This window comes from Rhinolophus ferrumequinum, chromosome 15 (assembly GCF_004115265.2).
Source record: "Rhinolophus ferrumequinum isolate MPI-CBG mRhiFer1 chromosome 15, mRhiFer1_v1.p, whole genome shotgun sequence".
Lineage (NCBI taxonomy): Eukaryota > Metazoa > Chordata > Mammalia > Chiroptera > Rhinolophidae > Rhinolophus > Rhinolophus ferrumequinum.
This window is the reverse complement of record NC_046298.1, coordinates 4,626,979-4,649,431: the sequence shown is the minus strand read 5'-3', so window position 1 is coordinate 4,649,431 and position 22,453 is coordinate 4,626,979. Positions and strand designations below refer to the sequence as shown.

Sequence of the window (22,453 nt, the reverse complement as noted above, 5' to 3'; positions counted from 1 at the left end):
CTGCTTAGTAGGAGGCTGGAAGAAAAAGTATTTAAGTAAAAGAAGGGAGTTCATGTGAAGAAAATGATTCTGGAACTCTTACTGCAGGGGTGTGTGCTCCTGGCCGTGCTCGCAGGGGAAGGCAGGGGGGTCCCTGCCAGCCCTGGCACCTGATGGCAGAGATGCCTGGCCACTGGTTGGGGGCACAAGCTCAGGGAGGCCGCTGCATCCCCACCTTGGTGGTCGTGGGGGCGGGTTTGGATGATGTCAGGCCTCCCTTGGCAGGGCCAGCAGCCAGGTGGAGGTGCTCAAGGTCCCCAGGAAGGCCTCCACGTGATTCTTACCACGGTGGGTGGGCGATCGGCCTGAGCTGGGGGACACGTTTGTACCAATGAAATGTCCCCTTCCAAGTGAGACTTGTTAAAAGTATTGACTTCGTGAACAGTAAAGTATTATGATCGCCCCTGCCTCTGGGACACCCATGTGGAATTACAAAATGTTCATTACGGTTCATTCCCGTGGAAAGCTTGGGGCTTTTGATACAAAGAGAGAGACGGAGGGCTGGTCTCTCTGTCCAAAACCAGATGAAAACACTTGTACAAACACACACACACATGCATGTGCCCACGTACACACACATCAGCTTTCAATAAGAGACTCAGTTTCCTCTTTGCTTGTGTTTCAGATAAAGTGCACGTTCCACAAGGTGCTGACATTTATTTACAGTATATTAGCATGGAGGGTAAGTCGTTAAGGGGCCGTAAAAAACATTAGTTTTTACTTGATGGTGCTTTTCTTCAAAGGAAAGAGGTAAAAAGGAAAGAGAGTGGGATTCTGGTCTTACCCCCTCTTTCCTTTCCACCCCAAACAGCAAACAGGTCTGGGCAGGTGCTGTCTCCTTCTCCCCGGAACCCCAGGCTGATGTGCCCTCACCCCCATGGACCCGGCGCCCACCTTCAGGTTCCCAACACGCCGGGGGTCCCTTCCATCCATGCTTTGTGTGGGATAGTGTTGTGTTGCCTCTGTGCGTGGCAGAGTGGACCCTCGGCTTTGCCATCTGAGTTGGACAGCTGGTGGGTGAGCTGGGGGGTATTACCACTGAAATGAGACGTGGGAGCCAGGCCCCATCGTAAATCCACGTTTATATGCTGCACGTTTCTGGTTAACGAGACCATGCAGGAGTGACTTATGAAATGAAATATATATGTATATATGAACGAGGAGATTAACCTCAGGAGGAGACGGGATTAAACATGACGGCAGCTTGGGAGGCTTGGGGCCCTCCAGGGTGAGGGCCCAGGCAGGCGGGGCCCCCAAAAGGGAATGTGCAGGAAACATCCCAACGCTGGGTGGATTTGTTCGGGTGCAGACACAATTATCCTATTTCGTCTTGCTCCCTGTGTGCCAAGCCCTGGCTCAGCTCTTTGCAGTGTTATTTCACTTGGTCTTCAAATCAAATGGGGATTTTTATTACCCCACCTTTATAGGCATGGAACCGGGATTCCAAGAGGTAAGACATTGCCCTGGGTCACACAGCACAGGGGTGAGGGGCGAGAGTTTGTCATAACTTTTGTGGGCGCACCCAATGTTGACGTCACAGACCCATCTCTGTAGGTTCCAAAAAGAGGAGCCGTTTCAAACCCGACCTGCCCCACCAGCGGTGGCTTCTCCAAGAGGGTGCAGAAGGCCGGGGAATCTCCACCTGTCAGTTTCTGCTTGTTCTGCACAGGCTGGGCGAGGCAGGTGGGGGTGGTGGTCAGCGCCTGAGCCTTGGAGCCACGCAGGCCCGGCTTCAGTCGGGGTTTACCTCCCATTGCTTATGTAATTTAGCATACTTAAAAATTCATTTAGGTCCTGCTTTCCCTACCTGTAAAATGGCCCCAGCATTCAGCCCCTCTCTTGGGCCAGGGGGAGGATGAAGCATAGACATGACACTGTGTGAGAGCAGAAGTGAGTGTTATTTCTAGTGTCATTGCTGTCAAGCGAACTGGAAGGTGGGAGAAAGAGGAGTTGTAGAGGGTCTCCCTGAAGGGACGACCTGTTTGTTATGCTAGAGGATCGTGGTTGCCCTTTGCCAGGCACCTGAGTACTGGGCTCTGGACCGGTACCTTTTAGGTACCTTCGCATTTTATCCTCAGAGCTGCCTTGCAGGGTCACTGTGCACAGAGAGGTTCCCTAAGTTGCCCAGGTCACAGAGCAGACCACGGTGGATTGGGATTTGAGCCTAAGGCATCTTGCTTTGAGCACCCTGCTGCGATGCTGACATCTGCCTGGGCCTGGGGTGGTCAGGGAGAGCTCGGAGGAGGGGAGCCTGCGCTCTGGGCAGTGCGAGGAGGCGGGGAGGAGGCTGGCTCTGTGGCCAGTGGTCCGGCTGACCCTGGGGGTTTGGGGAGAAGCTCGAAGCCCTGGCCTGAGTCTGGCTTTCCCCACAGGCAGAACCCAAAGTGGGACTGGGCCTTGGGGCCGGGCTGGTCGGGCTGCCTGACATTCCCCCCCGTTTATATTTCCTTCCTGAGCAGAATGCAATTTGATTGGATTTTCCTGAACTTCATCTTGGAGCAAGAACATTTTTGTTTACATTAGAAAAGAGACCCACAGACTTGTAAGATTTTTGTCCACGATTATCATTCTTCCTAAATGGGATTTGCATGTTAGTGTGAAAGGAAATTGGAATTTTATCTGTGGTTGAAGTAGAGACTCCAGGCTGCTCCCCGTCCCCTGAGCCCTTTCTGGGGCCGGGACTGTGGACAGAAGGGCTGCACCCCTGAGCTCTGGGCTATGGGGGCCCGGTGGGCCCTGCTGTCCAGGGGCTGCCTTTCACCTTCCCTGGCTCCCACCACTCCTGCATGCCTGCTCTCCAGGTCTGTTTCTACTTTGCTCTGAGATGTGGATTAATTTTCGAACCATACCTTAGTCTGTTCCTTCCTTCGTTTGCTCATTCATTCATTCATTTATTCATTCATTCACGGAGCTATTATGTGCCCGCTCCTGAGGGGCACAAGGAGGGTAATACTTGTCACACTGTGGAGTTCGCAGTCTAACGGTTGAAGGTCAAACTCAAAGTCCCTTTCCACATCTCTGTCAGACCGGGAGTACCTGGCTCAGCGTTCTAGGTCATCTGGTGGTACACATTGCTTATTAAAGGAGGACACAGCAAACACAGGTTGGCAGCATGTCTCGAGAGCCTACACACAGGCAAATTCTTTGTCCAGCAATCCAGCTTCTGGAAACTGATTCTAAGAAAAATCACTGACCAGGCTTGTCGTCATGTACGATGCGTGTGGGTGTGTTTTGCAACATGGCTTTTCTTACAGTAACCTGGGTGTCTAGGGACAGGGCATCAGTTCATTTAGTCCTGGAGCCTCCGATGACAGGCCAGGCCACCATTAATAATGACGGTGTCAGCCCAGGCTTTTATGTGAAAAGATGGTCACTGTATGTTGCTGAGTTAGAAAAACAGGTTCCAGAACACTTTGTGTTGTTCAGTCATGTGTATTGTTACAACCTTCTGGAAAGTTGTAACAATGTATTTCTCTGCACAGAGAAAGTTGTTTGTGCTTTTAGTCTCTTCATTTTAACTCACATATATTTCCTAGTTTGCTACATTGTACATGAATTCCTTATGTCAGACACTTTCATAAAAAGGAAAAGACGCTTAATGTAGGCAACGATAAGAAAAGGAAAGGACAACTCTTGAGTGGATCTGGGGTTCTGATGTACGTGGGACCTGGGGGTAGAGCCTGTCCAGGGCCAGTGGGGTGTGTGGCCGAGCCTGGAAGGTGCAGGGAGCCATGGTCTGGGCTCCCTGTGGCTTCCAGGGCTGCCTCCAGCTCCTGCCCCTGCCCCGCCCCTGCCTGGTGCCCCTCCCTCCCTGCCCCTGCTGCACTGTTCCTTTGTCCAGTGGCTTCTGAGTGGGCCCGTCTCTTCCCAGCTCCGCAATCAGCATCCTGTTTAGCAGCTTGCAGTTGCCTGTGCTGGGAGTATTTACATTATAGAAAGTTGCAAACCCCTTATCTCCCTGAGAGCCACCTGTTAACACTGACCAGCGCACCACCTGTCACCCCAGGAACCTCTGTTGGGGAGCCCCCAGAGATGCATTCCCCTCTTCCTAGATTCCTCTGGAACTGGCACAGAGAGGAGCTTAAGGAATCTTCTGTAAATTCGAATCAGGGGACGGGGGAGTGGAAAGGGAACCGAGCCTACTCTTTTGTCGGCTGACCCCACTCCATCTGGAACCAGAGCTTCTGCTTGCTCAAGGTGGAAGTAAAACAAAGGGCTTAGGCATCCCATTCCTGGCTCCACCCTCTCCTAGCTCCAGACCTTTGGCCAATTCCTTAGCCTCAGTTTCCTCATCTGTAAAATGGGGTCAATAAATGTACTTATCTCATAGGGTTGTGTAGGCCAGCTAGAGTTTTCAAACTCGAGCACGTATCAGAATCACCTGCGGGGTCTTGTTAAAATGCAGATTGCTGGGCCCGGAGATTCTGCTTTTGTAAATCTGTGATGGGGTTTGTGATCCTGCATTTCTAACCGGCTGCCTGTCAGATACGCTGCTGGTGCTGGTCGGGGGCTGCATTCAGAGAAGCAGTGCTTTGGGCCATCCCGGGTGTAGAAAGTGCTCATCATACGGCTTGGAGCCTAGACAGGGCTCAGTAACCCAGCTGCTTTTTCGGAGAACCTTAGGTGGGGAACGTTGTCTGTGAGGACTCAGGGCCTGGAAGCTAGAGTTCTCGGCTTCCAGGCCTGCCTTTCTGACCTCTGGGCCCCAGGCCAGCCATGTCTCTTCTCTGCGACTTTATTTCCCCTTCTGTGAAATGGGTCAGTAAAAGCTTGACTTATAGGTAGCAGCTTAGGAAACATCTGTAAAAGTCCTCTGATGCTGGGTGATTCTGGTGAGGGTGGTGGGGGAGGCTGTGAGGGGCCCCAGGATGCGCTGGCATCTTGGGACAGGCACAGAGGGACAGGCAGTGGGGAACATACCAGGCCCCGGGGACCACTGGCTTAACCGTCTGGCTCCTCTTCCGACAGAGCTACAAGGGACTCTTTCAATAGAAGCAGCAGCAAGTCATTTTAATTCTCTTGGGCACCTGGCTTGGCAGTGCTGTCTTCGCTTCTTCTCAGTTCCTGATTCTGTTTTCCACTAAAATGGACACATCAGGTGGCTTTGTGAGACTCAGTTTCCTCTTCTTTTCCTGCCCTGTGGAGCAGGGTACCCTGAAGGGAGTAGCTGGGTGCTCTGAGCTTTGAGCTCGAGCCGCAGAGTCGGGAAGCATCTGCGTGAGGGCTGTCTCAGAGCAGAGCTGGGAGGATGCGATGGGAGCCCGAACGTGGGACGCTGCCACGGTGCCTGGGGCCACTGGTGCTCAGGGAAGGTTGGCTTTCCAGGGACAAGCAACGTCCTTGCTTTGGCCCAGATCTGCTGGAGTGAGACACACACCCAAGTGAAGTTAGCGTAAGGTATGTGTGCAAATGTGTGTGCCCTGCATAGGCGCTTGAAGGGGAAGGAAGCTCTGTGGGCCGGTTGCTTGTAACCTACTTCACTGAGCCTTTTGCAGCTGCGTGCGTGCCCAGTGAGGAGGAGTGCCCTGATTGGTTAGCAGTGTCTGCTGTGCGGGCAGGATAGGGGAGCTGGGGCAGGTTTGCCACATGTATTCTAGCCCCGGTCTAGTGAAAAGATCATTTTCTAGAACTTAAAGAAACTCCGTTTCACATTATTGCCCTATTTTTATCACCATCATCATCATCTTTACTTTTTGCTTATGGAAGAGGGGAGGAGAGGAATCAGATTTCTGTAAGGTTGCCCAGCAAAGATTCTGCGCCTTTTGCAGGCATCTTCCAGCCCTTCTCTCCTGGGGTGTGTTCAGGCAGTGTGGGGTGATGGTGGGGGTTCGGGGAGGGAGAGGGAGAGGAGCTGGCACAGATGCTGAGCCCCTTGGCTGTGACCTCCGGGTGCTTCCCCATTTAGAGACACCCTCCCTGCACAGTGGCAGGACTGGAAAGCAGTGATGCCCCAGGACCCATGGCGGTCGCCGGGCCCTTCCTGCTGGTGGGTGGGGTGGGTGAATCTCAGTGGGAAACTTGATCTCACTGTTGGAAACTCAGGCCTCCCATCTTTCCAGGCAGAGTGAGACCTCACTGAGCAGCCAGCCAGGACCCTGGAGGGGGAAAGAGCAGCTTGAATTACTGCAGGAATGTGCACGGATGGTGACTGGTGTTTATCTTGAACTCAGCGTTAGAAATGTCATCTCTTTTAGTCTCTGCCAGTCCTGTGGGGTGGGTAGCAGTGTTCTCCCCATTTTACAGAGAAAAAGAGTGACAAGGAGAGTAGACCGGCATCTTGTCCCATATCTAATGGCCCCTAAACGGCCGAGTCGGGGTTGGTTTGGGGAGCCTGATTTCAGGGCTTACTCCCAACCCCCAACACCCCCCCGCCCCCCCCCCCAATTTATAGCTTCTGTCCCGAGACCCTCATCTAGCTCATCTGTCCTGCTCCATGAGCTCTGTCAGGTGACTCCTGGAAGGGTTACTTTTCTGGTAAGGATGGAACAGCTTCTCTGGGGTTCTTGGACTATTACTGCATGCCTTTCTCTTCTCCCTATTTGACAGATAAGCAAGGCAAGGAGAGAAAGGGAAGTCGGGTAGAGCAAGACCTGGGCTACCCGGGATTGGCCAGGGGAACAATGGATGAAACTTTTCAATACCATTGCATCTTTCCCAGCTTTAAGGGGAGAGTCAAGTATTGCCCAAACGGCCATGAAAAGCTCTTGAAACCGAGCTGACTTGGAGGCCCACCTCCCATCAACGAGCCCATGGAGTAGTTTTTCTTTCAACGTTGGAATAACCCCTTTTTGCAAATAAAAGCAGTAGTTTGGGTGGGAGAAGGCTTCTGGTTAGGAGCCATGTTGTCCAAAAACGAGATTTCTTTAAACCCCTGAGCCCCCTGCCTGGTGGCGAGGTGCTCACGTGATGGGGGTGTGGACGGGGCTGGTGAGAGGGATGCAGACCTGCTCGCCCTCATGGCACTGCTTCTGCTTGTCGAGGACAGTGGCCTTCCCTGCGCCGTTTAAATTGCTAGCATATTCTCTTTTCGGCAAGCGATCCAGGGCTTGTGAGAGTTACATACATGGGTTTGTGATGTGACCTGTCACGGGGTCTCGGTTTCTCTGAGTCCCGGTGCTTGGTGCCGACCCGCTGGCCGTGGGGGCTTGGGTGGCTGTAGCTTTAGCTGCAGAGAACCTTATTTTGCCCTGCCATCACTTGCGCTGCCCGGAACCCTACCCCACGTGAGAGGAGCCTGGTGGTTGCGTGTGTTTGCAATTGACCCTCGTGACTGTGCCCTGAAGCACGATGCAGAGATGCTCACGATAGCACATTTATGTGTGTTAGAACAAAATCAGCTTTGCCTTTGTGGGCACCCCTTCTGTGGGCATTCTCTGCCCTGCACCAGAGCACACTGCTTGGTGGACAGAGTGTGGGCTAAATTTCAGCTCCCTCTCACCACTGCTGCTAGGCCCCTTGTGCAGTGCACAACCTGTACAACTGTACACGACGCTCCTCCCTGCTTTGGGCTTTTTCACTCCTTGGGGTTGCTCATAAGTCAGGCGCAGCACCGCTCCACTTCATGCTTGACAGTGAGGGTCTGGGCTCGCGGCACATCCTGTAGCGTCCTGAGCCCCGCGCTGGTTTGGGGAGAGGGATTCCCTCAGGATGAGCCGACGAGAGGCGGTCACACCCCTTGCCTGGCTCGCCACCTCCGCTGGGACAGGGATGCCTCTAGGGAGGCTCCATTGGGCCAAGGTGGGCCCAGACCCCTTAAGAGTGGGGTGATCCCTGGGGCCAAAGCTGGCAGAGCACAGAGGTCCCCCCAAGACCTTGGCAACACCAGCCAGAGGTGGGGCCAGCTGAGAAGACTCCCCAAATGAAATCCATTCGTCCAGTGGGTCTTAAACCTGTCTTTTCTTTTTTTTAAGGAGGGGGGATGTTCTAGAAATTTTTGATTTCTATGAAATCAATAGATCCTAGACAACTATGGATCCTTTTCTCAGAAAAAATGTCCATATGCACACCCGCCTGGAAGCTGACAGCCGGGGTGGGGCCTTCTCAGATCCCCAGGCCAGTGGAGCAGCTGGCCCTGGTGTGGATTTGGGGGAGGGGAGGAGGCCTTCTGGGGCCCTTGGATCAGTGCTCACCTCTGTCTGTCTCCCTTATTCACCTCCCGGCTCTGTCTGCCCTAGAACTTGTCCCGAGTTTTCCTGCCTCTGACCTGCATCTTGTCTGCCAACCCGGGTCTTGCCTGACTTTGACTAACCCCGGGTGGGGCCCCAGCCCTGTCCTGGTTCAACATTTGGGTTCTGGGCCCTGTTTCCAGCCCCCCACCACAGCTCTTCACCTTCCCTTTCTGTTCCCTTCCCCAGCTCCATCTCCTCTGCACCTGTGAGGTGTTGGGGAGCCCTGGGAGTGTACACTGCTCCCCAGGCCAGGAGCTAGTTCCACGGGGGGTGAGGGGGTGGTTTACACAGGGCCCGGCTCATACCACTTGCTCCATGCTGCTGGGTTACCACAGTCCAGAGGCCCAGCTCACAGGCTTTGGCTCTCACTGGCATGGCCCTGATGGTGGCAAGGCCGTCCTGGTGCGTGGGGATGAGCTGTGGGCAGGGAGTGGGGTCATGTGGGAGCCTGCTGCTGAGCTGGGGAGACAGCGTCGCGTGCAGCTCACGGGCTTTATACTCTCATGGGACAATCAGCCATCACAGCGTGTGATCCCACAGCCGAGAGAGTACGGATCTTCTGGTCTGTCTGAGGCCCTGACGGAGCCTCGAATCCTTCTTAACACACCCCAGCGACCATGCTTCATACGCTCTGTGCCCTCTCCTGTGTGAACACTGGCCCTGCACCCCCTCTCCCCGCATGCGTACTTGTTCCTGTGTACACCCTGGTAGCTGCACCCCGACCCTGGGCCTTCAAGTGTACTCTGTACCTCTTCCTCTGTGGACACACGGGCACCCACCGTATGCTGACAGACGTCCGTCACTCACAGGAGTGGACGTCCCCGTGTTCCCCTGGAGACTGCAGGGTGGGAGTGTGTATCTTGGCCTCAGCGCCGCCAAGCATCTTATACGTTAAAAGGTGAGTGGTAGAGTCTGGGGACATCTCCAGAAAGCCCCTACTCCCCTGGCCAGCTGGGCAGCCCCTTGCGTGTGGTGCATTTTGGCCACCATGCCGACTGGGGTTCCTCTGAGATGCTCAACCTTTGGTGCTCATTGTGTGTCTGCAGCAAATTCCTCTTCGGGGATGGCTCATCCCCCGGCAGGCACCTGGCTGCAGCTGGAGGGAGGCCGGCCCTCCTCCGCCCACTGCCCTGGCCACTCACCTCCCCGTGGAAGAGCCCAGTCTGGCCTGAAGAGTACATCCAGCTGGCGGGGCAGAAACCCTCTTCACTGGCAGTGTTGGGTCGCCCAGGGGCTCGTGGTTGGGCGCCACTTTTTCTCATCAAGGATGTATGAAGGCTGGTGTGTTTATAGCTTCAGAAAACACAAGAAGGGCAGAGGGGTGGGGTGTTAGTGGTGTTAGTGGTGAATGCCCACAGCCCACAGTGGGAGAATGCATTCGTGCCCAAGCGATTTGGCGCGTCGGCCCTGGAGATGCGGTGTGTGATGTGGCCGCAGGCCCGCAGCCATGTCTGCCGCTTTGACTTCCCCAGCCAGCCGGTGTCAGGCCACTGTCCTCTTCCCACCTCTGCAGGCTTGTCATCCCCGGGACAGAGCCTTGAGTCCTCCTAAGCGCTCCCAGATGGCAGATGTTTTCACGTCTCCTCCCCATGATGGCTGAAGCCAGGTCTGAGGGAGGGAAGAACTGGGCATCTTGGGGACATCGTCGAGTGCAGTGACGTGCGAGGTCACACGTCTCAAGCAAAGAGCATTGAGTGGGCCCAAGTATGGGGGCTGTTTGTCCTGACACCTGGGGCACACTCGGGCTAAAGGAAGAACGAGGGCCATGCCTTCATGTCTTGGTACCTGCTGTTGACCAGGTAGAGACCCACGCAGACCTTGTTGAAGGTTCCAATAAAATGGCAGCTGGGTGACCGTACAAGCTGTCAGCAACCTCTTAATTGACGCAAATATATGTATATGTGTGTGTGTGTGTATGTGCATGTGTATACATATGTATATATGTGTAAGGAAACGAAGCAACGTGCAGGAAACTGATTTTCAGACATGGCAGTGGGAGCTGTTAACAGCTGCTCCTCTCAGGCATAGCTTGCTTCTGATTGCTTTAAGCAGCCTGCCTGTTTCCAGAGGCTGCCTGGTTGGAACTGGCTTAGCGAGTAATATCATTTTTGTCTGATGTGTGGTCTTACTGTTATTTACAAAGCTGCATGTTTGCACCCCACCCCAGCTGTAACTAGCTGGGAAAACAATAGCTTCGGTACCAGCCCAGATTGTGTCTGCATTTCATAGTCTTGATTCCGAGTTTCTGCTCTCAGGATGCAAACTTGGAGAAGAGAGGACACTTGGTTAGCATTCCTCGTCCTGTAGCTCACGGATGTGGGTGTCCCCTCTTGCTGTTTCCGAGGGAGAAAGTAAAGCACATTCTGCAAGGCTCTGGTGGGGAGGTGGAGGGGTATAGCGCCAGGCAGGGCAGGACTGGTTAATTCTGAGAGCTGTTACACCCCGGGGTCCGTGGGCCACTGCCCAGCTGGTGACAGCCATCCTCCCAATGACCCAATGGCTCAGGTACCATTATTATCTCCATTTTGGAGATGGGAATACTGAAGCCTAGAGGTTAAATCATTCGCTCAAGGTCATGCAGCTAGTTCAAGACAATTGGGATTTGAACCTAATAGGGATTTGAACCCAATTGGGATTTGGCCACAAGCCAGCCGGCTTGCCCCTCTCACGGCTGCCCAGCAGGCTGGGTACCTGCCTTCCTGGGGGCCGGTGGGGATGGCTGCTTTCCAGTCCCGAGTTGCTCAGATTCAGGACTGCATCCTCTGCCTCAGTATACAGCAAGTCTCCACTTTATGTCATTGATACGTTCTGTGACTTTGAGTGAAACGATGTATAACGACACCAGTTTTACCATCAGCTAATTGATATAAGTAAGAGTTAAGTTCATGATGGAATGACATCATTTGAGGACCGGCTGTACAGTGGTTTCAGGAGCAACCTTTGAGACAGCTGATCGATCCTGGGTTTCGGCCCAAACGCTGCCTGGACTCTTTCTAGCTGTAAGTCCTCGGGCATGTCTCTGCGCCTCTGAGAGTCTGTTGACAAGGATGAAACGCAGGGAGGCCTGAAACCCTGAGCACAGTGCCTGGCTCACAGTGTGTGCTGGTGCAGAGACAGCCACAGCGCCCGGACACTGGCGGGTCCGTGGTAGCTTCAGCCTGCACGTGCAGACCTTGAGAGCGGGACTCTAAATCTGGAAAACACTGTGTGAGCACATTTTTGGCTTAAACAAAGTTCCATTTTACACAGCCCACCACCTAGCTTTAATGTTATTACATGCCCCAGGCTGGGATTAATCCTAGGATAAGAGCCTTGTTATGCTGTTTAGAGTTTCTCCATGTTCTCCTGGGGCGTGGCCGCCCTCGCCACCAGCCTGGCCTCACGTGCTGGGTTGTGGGGTTCTGGGGACACCCCATCCCTGTCCAGCCTTGTTCTGGGTGCTCTGGGGGGGAGTGGACAGGTGAGTGGCTTTCTGACGTCACCGGCTCATGACTGCTGGCCCCATGAGAGCTGACTGCAGCTTGTCCTCAGGCCTGTCTGTGGGTCAGGTCTCAGCGTGGAGAACAGCACCCCTGCTCACCATTCTCTGAGAGTGACCTTGTTCATCCCTTGGAATAATCGAGAGACCCTTCACATCTAAGGGGCTCTTGGTAGGAGGACGATGTCTGCGGGGTCACAGAGAATCTTTGCTCTGTACATGCGACTGGCAAATGTCTTCGTCTCAGGTGGTAATGGCCAGTGCACGGTGTGGAGACAGATTCTGAGACAGTGCGGTGATTGATTTGTGATGTCTGCCGGGGCAGAGAGCTGGGGGACCAGACGGGTACAGCGCTTACTGCTAGTCATGTCGTGTTCTGATTATTTGACACCTCTGTGAAACCGATGCAGGCCTCTTCGTAGGCTTTCCCCGCTCGCCTTGATAGGAGCCCCCCACAAATGATTTGTGTTTGTCTGTTCCCCACCCTGATGATATGTTTGTGCAACTTGAAAACTCACAGGCTCGTCTCTGTTCTCTCTTTCAGTCGAAGAGGGGGAGGCGTCGGACTTCTCGCTGGCCTGGGATTCCTCCGTGACAGCATCAGGTAAATGCCCCAGGGGCTGGGGGACTGGCTCAGGAACTCCAAGCGCTGGTTATGGGAATCATATTCTTCACCTCACATTCCTGTCTCTCATCCAGACTATCCCGTGCAACACAATTTTTATATCAGTTCCATGGGGTCAATAAAATCTATTACATACGGAGACTGATATGCCCTGATTGTCCAGGGGACAATGTTTCCTTCTTGGGGGCACATACAGAGGGGCCCCAGTACTCCCACAGCACTGGCTGGGAAGCTCCCTGTCACGGGCGTCTCTGCACATTCACTGCGGTCTAATTGCGTAAAAGCCACGTTGATAGGAGGTTTAAACTCTAGTCGAAATCGGAATTCCTATATTTCCCTTCCTGGAAGGGGCTGCTTTACACTCTCAGGCCGGCAGACCCAAGCCCATGCTTCCAGGGGAAGACATGGGGGAAGCTCAAGCTGGTGGGGTGCGTGGCCATTATGGGGTGATGGGGTGACTTGGCAGTCAGGGGACTTGGGTTTTCAGCTGTGTTCTGCCCTTGCATAAGCTCCTTCTCTGTGCCTCAGTTTCCCCCGCTATAAAAAGAGGTGGATGAATGAGGTTTTTCTAACTGTGAAGTTCTGTAATCTGGGGCTTGAGATTGGAGCTGGCTTTGGGGTCTTTGGGAGCTCCTGAGCGGAGGGCATGGCTCTCTTGTTTGCATCTAGCCAGCACCCCTCCTGGTAACAGGCTCCCTGCCTGTCCCCTGGCAGCTGGCTCTGGCTTCATGGGGGTGCTGGGACCAGTCCAGCCTTGTAAACGCTTGGGCCTGAGGACACCTACAAGGGAGTCATTTTGTCCAACCCCCTCCTCTTTTAGATGTGGAAACTGAGGCAAGGAGAGAGAGATTTGCTCTGGGTCAGTAGTTCCAGAAATGTGGTGTCAGGCCTCAGGCATATGGACATGTAACATTCGAATGGTTACCCATAGAATTTGTGATTTTGTGGTCATTTGTGACTTAATGATGCTGCTACAGTCATGCAAGTGAGAAAATTAAATTGGTGAAGTTTTAAGTAATAGCACACAGTACGTGGACTCAGCAAACATCAGGAAGATGGTTCACAGATGGCTGAGATTTGGGAAACTCTGGTATGGACTGGACAGAGGGAAGTGGAGAGCTGGCACTCGAACCCAGGTTCCTGGACTCCTGGTCCAGTGCCCTTTCCAGCAGGATCTAGACGCTGCTTGGAGAGTCTGAAGAGTCCTGCCTGGGTCCTGGCTGACCCAGGCTTGGGCACTGTTGTGTCTGCGGGAGTCTGAAGCCAGAATTGGGGGGGGGTGCTCATTCCCAGGAGGAGAGCCTGGTGGTAGGGCACACCTTGGGGTCGGCACTGGGAAGGGGACCGGAGGGGGCTATGTAGCCCCCTGTCCTATCTCCGTCTATGTGGGGGCGATGCATTCCCCATGGTTGGAGGAAACACAATGAGATTAAAGGCTCCGTGTCCCTTCGGGCACCCTGGCAGTTGTGGGGTGCATGTGCTCAGGCTTGCCGCCAGTTCTGAGGAAGATCCCCATGTGGTCCAAAGCCCTGAACCAGGAAAGCACCGAGCCTGATGGCGTCCATGGAAGGTCCTCCCTCTTCCCTGCTTTCCCAGGGGCACTAGAGGCGATGAGGACAGATGGGGACAGCAGTAGGGTTCCGGAGGGCACTGGCAGTGCTTTTGGGGGCTGGAAAGCCCCCGACGGTGCGTCCCTGGCAGTGAGGTGGCTCTGGTTTGCAGAAGGCAGGGGCAATGCCAGGGGCTGTCTGGGGCCTTGTGGTCCATAGTTCTCTGATTTGTGGGGCCCATTTCCAGCCAGGAGCCGAGTGCGCTCTGCGTGTGTGCGTGTGCACGAAGAGACGTGTGCCTCCTTGTGGGTCCTTCTGGCCCTGGCGGCTCCGTGGTGCCAGTCAGCTTTGGACTTCCTGCTCGGCGATGGGGCAAGGGAGGGCCAAGCTGCTGGGCATTGGATCATCCACAGCTGGGCAATGGATTATTTGGTTTTCTTTGGCCCTTTTTGATGATTTTTATAGTGCATGCATGTGATAAATCGTCCTTCCCAATTTTGTTGGGCTTGGGCTGTTAACGTCAGCTTATATTCCCTGAGCATGGGGCTTGTGAGATGGCGGCAGGACACAGTTTGGGAGGCAGTCCTGGGCGTGGGGGATGTCACATTCGTCGAACACTTTCTCGGTACGTGCCAGGCGTGGAGTAAATGCTCTGCCTCCAGTATCACTGAGCCAGCCCGACGCCCTGATGAGGTGGGTGCTCCTTCCAGCAGCACCTCCAGGATCTCTCCATGGGCTATGTCAGGGGCAGCCATCTGGTGGAGGACAGGACGAAAGGCCTGGCTGACGCTGCTTTACTGTCACGCTTTTCATTAAGCTGAGAAAATGTCACTTGGCCGCATCAGGGAATGGGGGCAGGTGCCAGGGAAGATGATGGGGAGCAAAGCCTCCCCAAGCCGCCCTTGGCACTGCTGTTGAGAATCGCCGTCCTCATTTGGCGGAAGAGGGAAGGGGGTTTGGAGCAGAAAGTAGCGGGTCCACAGTCCCCAGCCAGTGAGCCGTGGAGCCTGGACTCGAACCCAACTCCTCCTGCAGCCAGAGCCTGAGCTCTCACCTCGGCAGCGCCTGGCACGGGGAGGTAGACAGCTGAGCAGAGACCTGAAGGCGCGGCATTGTAGGGGTTTCGGGAAGGTCCCTGGCATTATGGGATGCAAGGTGGCCACGGAGGGTCTTGGCTCACCAGACCAAAGGAATGCAGGGTGAGGTGAGCAGGGTGGGCTGGGAGTATTTCACCAGGAGGAGGGCAGGGCTGTAGGCACCGGGCAGCTCGTCTCTTTGGGGTCCCAGCCAGCCCCGAGTGCAGGCTTGTCATTCTCCCCGCCCCACACCTGCTTTGCCCGGGCTTGGAGTGTGATGGAGAGCCCCGAGCAAGAGGCAGAACACAGTGTGCTCTGCTTACCCTTGGCCTTCCCAGCTTCCCCGCCCGTGGGGACTCTGTGGCCACCGCCCCCAGGGACTGGCCTGCTCTGTTGTGCCCCCGAGTCAGAGCCCTGACAGTGATGGAGAGCCTGGCCTGGCAGGGAGGGGACAGAACCACCAGCTCACAGCAGTGTCTCTGTCCGGGGGTCTTGGGAGGGGACCCCTCAGCTGGCAAATCCGGGGCTGCTGATAGCCGAGCCCAGGAAGGAGCACGGCATTCGGAGCTGAGGGCTAGGGGTGCCTAGGAGGTGCACAGTTTGAAATCATCTCCCGCTGGTTTTTCTTATCCATAAAATGGAGGATGAGGGGTCAGTACCTATTAATGAGACGGTTTAAGCAGGAGACAGTCTTAACCTGCTTTGAGTCACAGACGCCTTTGAGCGGCCACTGGAAGAGTGTGGATTCTCTTCCCAAACACACAGAGCGTTTTGCATGGGATTTCAGGGGCTTCACAGATTCTTTGCCCCGCCCCCCCACCTTCTCCCTGCCTTGCCAGGCCATGGGTTCAAACTCCCTAGGAATGTGAAATGCTTTGTGAAGTCCCCACAGGGGTGGGTGGGTGGCACAGGGGAGGGGCTGCCGTAAGCTGCCACCCAGCCCCTGCTACAGGGGCAGCTGTCTGAGAGCACCGGCCGGCTGGCCAGGGCACCTGGGCCCAGAATTGCCACATCTTTTGAGCTTTTAAAAGGGAAACCAGAAAGCTGGATTTCATATGAAATCATCAGATTGAAAAAAATATAGGAACCATGTCTTCTTAAAGAAGCTTTATTGATATACTTCCCCTGTCATACAGTTGGTCCACTTAAAGTGTACTCTTCAGTGGATTTCAGTGTGTCCAGAGATATGTGCCTCCCTCTGTACAGTCAACCTCAGGGCATTTTCCTGACCTCAGAAATACATCCTGTACCTTAGGAGTCACCCCGTATCTTTCCGTCACCCCAGCCCTAGGCAACTGCCAGTCTGCTTCCTGTCTGTGGATTTGCCTAGCCGGGATGTTTCTTGTAAATGGAATCAGAGCACATGTAGTCTTCATTGACTAGCTTCTTTCATTTAACCTAATATTTTCAAGATTCGCCCATGTTGTGTCAGCCCTTCTTTCCCTTTTATGGCCCAATGCTCTTCTGTCTGGATATGCCACATTTTGTTCCTCCAGTCACGTGTTAATGGACATGTGGATGGTTTCCACCTTTTGGCCACAGTGAATAGTGCTGCTGTGAACTTTGTGTACAAGTTTTTGTTTGAACATTTGTTTTCAGTTTGGGAGTGGGGGCATATATATACCTAGGAGTGGAATTGCTGGGGCATATGGTCACTCCATGCTTCACTTTTCGGGGACCTGCCAGACTGCTTTCCATGGCTGCACCATTTTACAATCCCACCAGCACGTACGAGGGTGCCAAATTCTCCATATCCTCACCAGCACTGGTCATTTTCCTTTGTAACATCTTGATTTTTTATTCTAGCCTTCCTATGTGAAGTGGGGTCTCATTTTGGACCACTCATATTTTTGAAAAACACTGTTCAAGACAAAGAAAGTCCTGCCAGTGGGTTTCAGCCTTGGCCACCAGCTATGAGGTTGCTAAGTGTGGCTTTACCAACGTTCCAGGCCTCTGTTTCCTGCGCCCCCCCTTCTCCAGCCCAGCCCCCCTTCGGTGGTCTCTCTCTTCCCTCAAGCCCTTTGGAACAAGGTCTATAAGTGCCAGGTGCCAGGACGGTTGTGAGCCCGACAATGTGGGGTTTTAGGGAAGCAGCCCAGCCACACTGCGTTTGAACTGGGAGCTCTCCAATCTCAGTCTCACTGGAACCTCCTACCTCTCCTGGCTGAGTTTCTGGACAGGTTGGGCTTCCTTCCAACATGGCTGATTTGGACCAAGCCTGGGGGTGCAGTGGGCGGAGGGTTTGGAGGGTGGTCTGGAGATACAAAACAGTTAATTTGTTAACAAATGCTCATTGTCAATTCCTGGGCAGCTTAGCCAAGTTTATTTCTGGCGTGGTGGCAGACACGCTCCTGGTGGGAGAGAAACACCGATATAAGCAGTTGTTTGCGATGGCCCCGAAGACTGAGACCTTACTGGTGTGATCAGAGTATTAGGCCTTTTTGCCACGTGACAGGTCTCACTGTCCTGGTTCACGGAGCCCTCACTCCCATTTACAAGCTGCTTGTAGGAGCCAGGCCTCCTCCTCAGTGCTTTTCACACAAGGAAACTGAGGCACAGAGATGCTTGTGACTTGCTCAGGGTAACACAGCCAGGAGGTGCAGAGCCCAGATTGGAACCCAGGCAGGTTACGCGTGAATGTAGCACATACACTGTAAGTGGCAGACCCGCCGGTGGGAAAGTTGGTCCAGGCTCTTCATTTGAGAGCAGACGCAGTGGCTAGGTGAGGGGTCAGCTCTGTGTCCTGGTCCTTCCTGGGTCAGGTGGAGAAGCCTAACCAGCGCCAGGCCTCCTGGTTTGCTGCCGGGAAGGAGGAGAGTTGAATGTTTTGAAGGCCTTGCACACATTTCCCATCTTCAAAGGCTGAGCCTGGAAAACATTGGGCCAGGCTCTCTGCAGGGACTCCCTCCTGCCTGAGCCCAACCGCCTCCCCATGGGCCCCTGCTGGGATGTGGCTGGGAGTTGGGCGTGGGTGCAGTTGGGGGGGGGGGGGCTGGCGTTAGGACTCTGGGCTCTGGGACCTGCTCAGGTGGGAGATTTGAGCGCTGGCTATCAGATGTCCTGGGGGCCCCTTGCAGAGGGGTGCCAGGGACCTTTCATTTTCCTTTTGACCAGGTTCTGGGTAAGGAGTGGGGTAGGGACGGTGGTCAGTGTTCCACTCCTGACAGAGGTGCAGCCCCCTCACCCCCTGCAGCCTCCAGGTTTGGATTGGATGAGAGCAGTGGATGGAAATGTCCGAGACTGCAGCCCCTCTGTGCAGCCCAGCTTGCACTTCTGAACCTTCTCGGAGCTGCCTCCCCCCGCCTCCCCTCACCCCACTTGTGTTTTCCTAGAGCACGTATTTATTGTTTCAACTACTTCACAGAAACTCCACCCGCAACGCTGTACTTCTGTACACTTTCTGTTCGTATTTCTCTCGGCCCTTTTTCCAGCTCCATCTGAGTGTGCACAAACCTTCTACCTGGGTGAAGTCTGGGTGAAGGGCCGGTGGAATCCATGGAGCCCCCATGAGGCCTGAGCTTCATGTAACCCCCGTACCTACAGATCTTTCCGTCTCAGTAGCTGCCGGGGTCACTGGGTGGCTGGGTATTTCTTTCCTACACACCCTCCCCTATTGGACACCTGGGCTGCGTTCAGCTCGGGGCTGTTATAAATAATGCTGTGACTGACATCTGCGTGCAGGGGACCGGTCTTTTTCTCCTTTGGAATTTTTCTTAGGGGCTCTCAGCACCTTTCAACTTTTTCTTTCGATCCTCAGATCAAGGCTGGAGAGCCTTTCCCTATCCCCCTCCTCCCCGCCCGGCTCCTTCCAGTTCTTTCCTCAGTGACCTCCTACCTGGCTCTCCGGTGAGGATGTCCTGGCCTCCCTCTGTCCCCACCGTCTGGTGGCCAATGCCGGCAGCTGCCCAGGCCCTTTTGGCTCTGGCGGGCTTGGCAGTGCTGTCCACCCCTGCACGTAAGCCCCCAACCCAGTCATTTTCCTCGATGAGGACCAGGGGACAATTTAAAGGAGCAGAAAAGTTCTAAATAGATGTAGAATTTCCCAGCATTTTAAAGACTTATGAAATGCGTTTTTATGTGGGGCCAGCTGGGGAGTTTCTCATTAGCTCTGCTGGGGCATCTGCGGGGAATTGAGCTAAGTGGAGCCAGGCAGGCTGGGTAGGAAGACTTGGTGGCCCCGAGCTCACCGGGGGAGCGTGGCAGGCATGCGCCAGCTGGTCTGCACGGCGGATCCCCGGCCAGGCCGGCCCGGGCTGTGCCTTTGTTAGAGCTGCTTCCCCTGGCACAGGAGGCCTCAGAAACCTTCAGGTGGTGACTGGAGCCGAGACGTGGCCACTCTGTTACCATGGTGAGCAGCCCACGAGGTAGGGCATCTGTGCCCTGTATGCACTTGTGTGTGTGTGTGTACGTGTGTGTATGTGTGTGTGCGCACGTGTGTGTGTCTGTGCGTGCGCCCAGGTGTTGCAGCCCTTACTCATTCCTCCGGGGGCCCCGGGGCCTCTGCGCCCCTCCGTGTGACATCCTGGGCCCCGGGGGCTGACTCGGACTAGTTCTCCGACGGGGTTGTGGTGATTCCTGCCCACCCCTTTCCTCTGGCTCTGGACCAGCCAGCGGCCCCTGCGGGGCTGCACTTTATGTCACTTCCTTTGTGTCATGTCTGCCATGCACGCGTGTCCACGTGTCCAGGGTGTGTGCGAGGGCGTGTGTGGTGTCTCTTCTCACTCCCTTTTCCTCCCCTCTGGCCTGGCTGATGGTTTCGGTTTCACGTCCATGGAATAGGGCTTGTCTTGCTGACTTTCGCCTCTCTGGGCGAGCTTGGGGCTTCCTCAGACACAGGGTCTCTGTGTCATTTGTCTTGTACCCGTAGGCTGGCACACAGCAGCTGCTCTGGTATCATACCGTTGCTCTGCGGTGAGGTAGCCTGCTCCAGCCCTGCTGACTCGGGGCTGTTCACCCCCATAAACCCCCTTCTCAGCCCCTGGCGGCCCCCTTCTCCTCTCCTGGTGCTGTTGGGCTTTTCAGGGGCATCAGTAATGAGGGAGGGCTGGTCCTGCTTTCTTCAGGCTTGGGTGCTCCCTGAAGGTAGGGGCATGTCTCCATGGTATCTGACCCTCCCTAAGGCCTGAACACCCACTGGGGTGCTGTGGAAATCAGCAATCCTTTGGTGATTTGAAGCCTCGCTGTAAACCAGGGAAGCGTGTCTGTGGGTGTGGGCGTGATGGGACATTGCTTCTCGTGACTTTGGGGAGGTCTCCTGTGTTGTCCAGGTGTGGTTTACACCAGGTCTGCTCAAACTTGATTGTTCATGTAACTCTGGTGATCTTGTTAAAGTGAGAATTCTGACTCACAAGTGGGGCCTGAGATTCTGCATTTCTAATCAGCTCCAGAGTGGCGTTGATGCTGCCAGCCCACACAGTGCCCTGGGTACCAAGGACTGCAAGGGTTTGCTGAGTTGAGCCCTCTGGCCTGCTCCTCTTGGCCTTCATCTGGCTGGGCTCATCCTTCGAAGTGCAGCCTAAGGGACACCTCCTCCAGGAAGCATACCATGATAGCTCTGCCATAATTTTTGTGCCTTCCTTTGTGCCCCTGAGCCTTGGGGGTTGCCCTGATCTTGGTTGGCCCTCTGCTTGGTCATGATGTTCCTTGTTTTGGGGCCCAGTTCCCTTGCTGCTCTGCTCACTCCTCAGGCAGTGACCATGTGATTCTTTGTGCTCCCAGAGCCTAGCCCTAGCTTGGTAACTGGCAGGTACCTGACACATGTTTGCCAAGGTGGAGAACTTCACCTCTGCCTCTTGGCCTGTATTTGCCCATGGCAGTTCAGGGCCAGATCTTTGTTCACTTAGTTAAGAGCAAGAATTGGGTTTGAGGTCCAGATGCTTATTAGCTGTGTGACTTTGTGTAAGTTACTTAACCTCTCTGTGCTTCCATTTTCTCATCTGAGATGGGGATTAGTGTCCTGCTTCCTAGGAACTTTGTGAGGATTATACGAGAGCATCCATGTGGGTTGGCCCTAGCCCCCTAGGGTGGCACCTGGTGCTCTGCACTTTTATTCTTGCTATTGAGACCACACTGAGGGAAGCTTGGAGCCGGGCTTAGCTCTGACCCTGGATCTGTGCAGCGACAGAGCAGGCTCGGATGGACCCTTCCTTTCCTCCCTCCCATGCCTCCCCCTGTCTTGCTTGACTGGCAGTCCCTGGGCGTTGCCACAGTGGGTAGGGAACTCTTGCAGGGCTGAGGTGAGACTGAGTCCTCAGGGACCATCCTCTCTCATGCTGACCCTGGTTGCTGGGGCATGGCTCATTTCCCAAGTGGAAAGGCCAGGGTGGGGTTGGTGCGGGCTGGGCAGGGTCCACTCTGAAAGGCAAAGGTCCTGAGGCTGTCATGGGATCAGTTTCCTTCCCTGGGAGGGGCTTGATGCAGACTGGGCCGCCGTGGGTCAGTGCCCAGTGGGGAATGGCCAAGGTCAGCCCAGTCATGTCGCCTGGCTGGTCCTGGCTTCCTGGGCGGGCACATCCAGGGCTGGGTATGGTCAGTGCTGTGGCAGTTCACAGAGATTAGGCTGTTGTCATCTCAGCTGACATTTCCTTAAAATCCTGGAGTGTCCAGGCAGGTGTGAGGCAGGTGTGGGTGTGCGCGTGTGTATATGTGCACACACACACACACACACACACACACACACTCCATGTGTGTATAGGCTGAACCGGGCTAACTGATGCCATTGTTTTGATAATTCTTTTCCCCTTGGTTGTGGCTGACTGCTTTTACTGATGGCTGCTGGCCCTAGTGGTGATAGCACATCAGACTGATACTGAATCCAGTAGAGAGGATACATTTTTGCTTATGCTATTGTCTTTCTCAGGGCTAAATGCTTTGTAAACCCTACAAGTTGTGGAAGCAGGGGCAGTTACCTGATTTGCTCACTGTTGTGTTCTCACAACTAGCTATTACTACAAGCGACTGTGATAACTATAAAACAGTATTAACCATCTAGTGAGCATTAACTGGTGCCAGGCTGTGCACCTGACATGCGTCATCTCACTTAACCCTGTTTAACCACAGGTGGGAGGAAGCATCATTCCTGTCTCATAGGTGCGTAATTGAGGCTCCGAGGTGGATAGGCTGGTGCAGGTTTCACAGCTCGTTGGGGCCAGAGCAGAGATTTGAACCTGGGTTGGTTTTGTCTGAGTCTAGGACCCACACTCTGCAGTTGCTAATTCTCAGGGACTGGGACCCAGTAGAGACGTCATGTGTCCTTGTGGAAGGGCGTCCACGAGGATGTGCTAAGAGCCCTAATGCGGTCGTTATAGTGACGCCCCATTAGTGAGAGGCCGCCGGGGCCAGTGTGGGACTGCACGACTGATGATGGGCACGAGTCTGAGCGTGTTCTTCAACGGTGCACGTGCACACACAACACACACTCGCTCACAAACACGCACAGGCACACATTCACACGCACACACTTACACACGTACACCCATACGTGCGATACACAGGCACATACACATGAGTGCATACAC

The 22,453-nt window shown here is 54.5% G+C and overlaps 1 protein-coding gene across 2 annotated transcripts in view; it reads left to right on the top strand.

The window, feature by feature from the left end:
* The window catches only part of ZNF423 (zinc finger protein 423), a 301,853-nt gene that overhangs the window by 44,513 nt on the left and 234,887 nt on the right, over positions 1-22,453 (top strand). The window contains exon 2 of one of the 2 annotated variants that reach the window (XM_033128813.1): positions 12,230-12,289. The exons of the other annotated variant lie outside the window; for it this stretch is intronic. Within the exon in view, the coding sequence (XP_032984704.1) occupies positions 12,230-12,289 (60 nt within the window). The remainder of the gene's footprint in view (positions 1-12,229; positions 12,290-22,453) is intronic. 2 annotated transcript variants of the gene reach the window in all.